General features: G+C 42.9%; 1 protein-coding gene across 2 annotated transcripts in view; it reads right to left on the bottom strand.

Moving 5' to 3' along the window:
• Positions 1-5,000, bottom strand: part of wnt5b (wingless-type MMTV integration site family, member 5b) — a 156,293-nt gene that overhangs the window by 37,724 nt on the left and 113,569 nt on the right. For both annotated transcript variants that reach the window (XM_052517033.1, XM_052517034.1), the window contains exons 2-3: positions 3,381-3,550; positions 2,452-2,699 (exon numbers count right to left, since the gene is read on the bottom strand). In XM_052517033.1, coding sequence (XP_052372993.1) covers positions 2,452-2,699; positions 3,381-3,511 — 379 coding nt within the window. In that variant the 5' untranslated portion in view covers positions 3,512-3,550. The remainder of the gene's footprint in view (positions 1-2,451; positions 2,700-3,380; positions 3,551-5,000) is intronic.

Below are 5,000 nucleotides of genomic sequence, written 5' to 3'. Positions count from 1 at the left end.
TGTGTCTCTAATATGGTCATACATTTGGCAGGAGGTTAGGAAGTGCAGCTCAGTTTCCACCTCATTTTGTGGGCAGTGAGCACATAGCCTGTCTTCTCTTGAGAGCCATGTCTGCCTACGGTGGCCTTTCTCAATAGCAAGGCTATGCTCACTGAGTCTGTACATAGTCAAAGCTTTCCTTAAGTTTGGGTCAGTCACAGTGGTCAGGTATTCTGCCGCTGTGTACTCTCTGTTTAGGGCCAAATAGAATTCTAGTTTGCTCTGTTTTTTTGTTAATTCTTTCCAATGTGTCAAGTAATAATCTTTTTATTTTTTCATGATTTGGTTGGGTCTGATTGTGTTGCTGTCCTGGGGCTCTGTGGGGTCTGTTTCTGTGGGGTCTCTCTCTCTCTCTCTCTCTCTCTCTCTCTCTCTCTCTCTCTCTCTCTCTCTCTCTCTCTCTCTCTCTCTCTCTCTCTCTCTCTCTCTCTCTCTCTCTCTCTCTCTCTCTCTCTCTCTCTCTCTCTCTCTCTGTCTCTCTCACACTCTCTCAATTCAATTCAAAGGGCTTATTGGCATGGGAAAATCTCTCTCTCTCCCCCCATCTGCTATGCAGGTGTTACCAATGATGTATATAAACCCTGGATTGTCGATTCTATGTATTGGCCATTGAGAGGCTTTGAAACCACCGGTCAGCCATATTGCCCCTCCCCAGTAGGATCAGTCCTCCATAGGAACGAATGGAATTCTGCAGTATTTTAATAAAACATTTTAAGGAAAAAATGACATGTATTTAAGTAACATTAGTATCCCTATATATAAAATAGTTTTGTATGTCGTGTTTTGTATGATTTGTTTTGTACCCAGAACTCTGGGTCTTGTTGTTCCTGTCTGCTCTTTAATGTTTAGATAAGAATTGTATACCTGTCTTGTATACCTAGACACCATTCTGGTGTGTGTTCAATAAAAAATATTTGAAACATAAAATATATACTTAAATATATATATATATATATTTTTCTATTTTTATTTTATTGTATGTTTAGCTCACATAATATAATTTACAAGTATGCTTTAATGTGTCTGTAAAATAATAGATGTGGAAAAAACGAATGTATACATTAATAAATTAATTTCTATAGATTCCAAAATAAAATAAATTACAACTGGGGGACTTCCAAGATGGAGGCACTGCGGCTTCAACACAACGCCCCCTACTTGACATCTAGTGTACATATAAATCGTTGGGTGTTACCTGACAGGTTTTCCATTGGATGGACGTACCATCTGGAATGCAGATCTCAAGGTTTCACAGACTTCAGCATCGTAGCCTTGGTGGGCCTAGGACTCTCTATACAAGCAAATAAACGTAACCTTGGCAGCTGGCACTCTCTCTCCAAATGTGTTTTGGGGAACGTAAACAATGAAAAATATATTCTGTTGACGTTTTATGATTTGGAAATGCTTAAATAATTCGTGAGTTTGATATTTAAAAAATATATATGTAGTCATAGCCTATATTGACATATCTTTGGAAGTAATTCGCAAGTGAATGCCACTTTGGCCAACCAAGAAAGAGGGAATCAGTTTACAATGCCAATGTCTGTCATTAAGATAAACGTATATATATATTTATTCCATGTAAACCGCAACTCCGCATTTAAGACTGACTATCCTGATTCCTGGCACTGTTATAACAGAAACGTCACGTGTCAAAAAGTTGTAATTATGAGTTCTCTTAAAAACAGAATGTGTAGGTTACATGTGAGCCAGGCGACAGGAGCCAGAGCGCGCGATAAAGACGAGGGCTTTTATTGGCCCATAGAACCGATACTTCAAATAGCAGCCCGGATCTGCCGAGTCCGTGTCACCCCTTGATTGCATTTCAAAAGGAGGCCGTGGACAATAGCAGGCTAACACCTCAATAAAACTCTCGCGATTGACTGCAAACAACTCCTTTGCTGTTTTGGGAACTGAGAGGGAGAGGGAGGTCGGTCCTCCGGCCTGACTGGAGGGGGATACTGCATCAGAGGGAGAATAGAGAAGCTATGGGCTACTGGACACCGCCATCTCTAGCCTACACCTCCTCTAACTACAGAACGGAACTAACACTCAATTGTCGAGAGAAATCTGACTGACAATTAAGCGCAACGATTTTTTATTTGGAAACATTAAGTTTGTTATAAGGTTCCACTATCTAATAGTTGAACTGATACAAAAGCACGTTCAAGAATACAGGTACAGTTATCTGCGTTGCCTCTAAAGTGCACTAATTCTACGTTTACAATGGGAATTCATGTGTAAACATAAACATGTGTTGTCACCTACCGCCGCATCGGCCATCACTCATTAGCTCTGGTCCAGCGCATTCGTGCGCGTTCCTTATTAACTAACCGTTAGTGAAATAAACCGTCACTAACGCCCTGAACCAGATCAAACCTATATCCCAATCCCACCATGTGACTGGCTCACCTATCTGCATGACGCGTCCGAACACGGATGCATTATCCACGGTGCTACAGTTCCACCGCCGCTGTCTGAACTGGTATTGACATTCATTGATGCCCGTCTTGGCCCCCTCGCCAATGTAGACCATATGGTCCTGGTAGAGCTGGCACAGCTTCCTCTGCCCCTGGGAGAGCCCCGTCAGCTGGCTGCACAGAGGCTGGGCCCCGATGATGTACATCTCCGGTCTCTGGATAGGGTTCATCGCTAACGACCTGCATGCACGGATGGGAAATAGGAGGTGGGTAGTTATATACAGCGTTGAGAAAATAAACGTGTATTATAGAGTGTGGATGAGGCGTAAATAACAAGCATTTGAGCCAATATGGCTTCGGTCAAAGATTCGCCGTTTCAATATGTCATATAAAGCGGTACAATTGGTAATAATGGAAAATATTCGTGAATTAAATCCCAAAATAATAAATATAAAGGAAAACATATAGTCTATTCTACTGTGGAAATAAAGACAGGTAAATATCGCATTGATAATGAAATAATGATGTGCTGTAGCGATATATAATGATGAGGAATATAATCGAATGTTCTCCATCAGAGTGGAACGTTTGGCAGCTCTCCGCACAAGGTCAAGATGCGGTGTTCCACTCTGCGGAGTTCTCCTGTTTCCCCCCTTTCCACAAACAGCTTGGCCATTTGTGCGTAGCATGGGTAAATATTGTGACAAAGTCACCACATTTGTTCTTCCACTGGTCTCCTCCACGACACAACAGAACACACGACACGACACCACAACACAAAACAACACACGGACGCTCTCTCGAACCCCAATCACAAAACCCACCATCTGTAAATTAACGAATCAACTGCGCATGAACTAAGTACGCAGCGATATAGAAACTGTACAGAGTTAATTTGACATAAGAAAAAGTTCAACTTACAACCAGGAGTTGGCGTCCACCAGTAGTTGCGAGCTGCATGCGATGAGAGCGACCGCCAGCAGTAAGTGTTGCTGGGCGCTGCTACACGGTCTCCGGTTGGTTCTGGTCTCCATGACCCCTTGCGCCACCATCACCGCCAACAAACACCAAAACCGGGAAGAAGTGCCCCTCTGTGAAACAGACGGATGAAAAAACAACCTCTTTAATCCACTGCGGGGGGTTCTGGGTTCACAGAGATGACGATGCCGAGACAACCAAGAGTCAGTATCCGATTCCGTGGAGATAAGGTGTCCTGCGCATTGTCCCCATGACTTTATTGACTTGTAGCTTTGTCTAAAGTCTGTTCGGAACGCCTAATCCGAATTCCCAGTCGTGCGTAAAATGTGTACAAAGAAGAAAACCTGATTTTACGCATTAGGATCTATAGGCTAAGATGCGTTTCGTAAGGAGACATCAGATGTGCGTTATGATGAGGACTAAAAGTTACATTAAAAAACACAGTCCATGAAAAGTTTAGATGACGTTGGTTAATGTTGTTGATCCGATAAGATGCATGTCTCATACTGGTATTTCCCAGAAGATTAAAACTACACGGCTAATTATGAAAACATTTGAACAAGTGTTCATTCTTGCCTCGATCTGATCTACTTTGTAAGTTTACATTCTAAACACTGACTGCCTCTCCTCATCCCACCCCTCTCATCCCCTCTTCTCCTCATCCCACCCCTCACTCCCCCTCCCCCTCTTCTCCCCCTTGTTTTACGGGCAAGGGGAGGGACGGACGCCCGCGGGGAACACGGTTCATGTCAAATCAGATTGTATTTGTCACATGCCGCCGAATACAACATGTGTTTACCGTGAAATGACAAGCCCTTAACCAACGATGCAGTTTTAAGAAAATAATGTTTAAGAAAACATTTAGGAAACAAACTAAAGGATCAATTTGGAGGTTATATACAGTACTGGTACTGGTACAGAGTCAATGTGGAGGTTATATACAGTACTGGTACTGGTACAGAGTCAATGTGGAGGTTATATACAGTACTGGGTACTGGTACAGAGTCAATGTGGAGGTTATATACAGTACTGGGTACTGGTACAGAGTCAATGTGGAGGTTATATACAGTACTGGGTACTGGTACAGAGTCAATGTGGAGGTTATATACAGTACTGGGTACTGGTACAGAGTCAATGTGGAGGTTATATACAGTACTGGGTACTGGTACAGAGTCAATGTGGAGGTTATATACAGTACTGGGTACTGGTACAGAGTCAATGTGGAGGTTATATACAGTACTGGGTACCGGTACAGAGTCAATGTGGAGGTTATATACAGTACTGGGTACTGGTACAGAGTCAATGTGGAGGTTATATACAGTACTGGGTACCGGTACAGAGTCAATGTGGAGGTTATATACAGTACTGGGTACCGGTACAGAGTCAATGTGGAGGTTATATACAGTACTGGGTACTGGTACAGAGTCAATGTGGAGGTTATATACAGTACTGGGTACCGGTACAGAGTCAATGTGGAGGCTATATACAGTACTGGGTACCGGTACAGAGTCAATGTGGAGGTTATATACAGTACTGGGTACTGGTACAGAGTCAATGTGGAGG

This window comes from Oncorhynchus keta, unplaced genomic scaffold, assembly GCF_023373465.1.
Source record: "Oncorhynchus keta strain PuntledgeMale-10-30-2019 unplaced genomic scaffold, Oket_V2 Un_scaffold_5491_pilon_pilon, whole genome shotgun sequence".
Lineage (NCBI taxonomy): Eukaryota > Metazoa > Chordata > Actinopteri > Salmoniformes > Salmonidae > Oncorhynchus > Oncorhynchus keta.
Note: the sequence above shows the minus strand (reverse complement) of the source record. Positions and strands in the feature narration are given on the sequence as shown.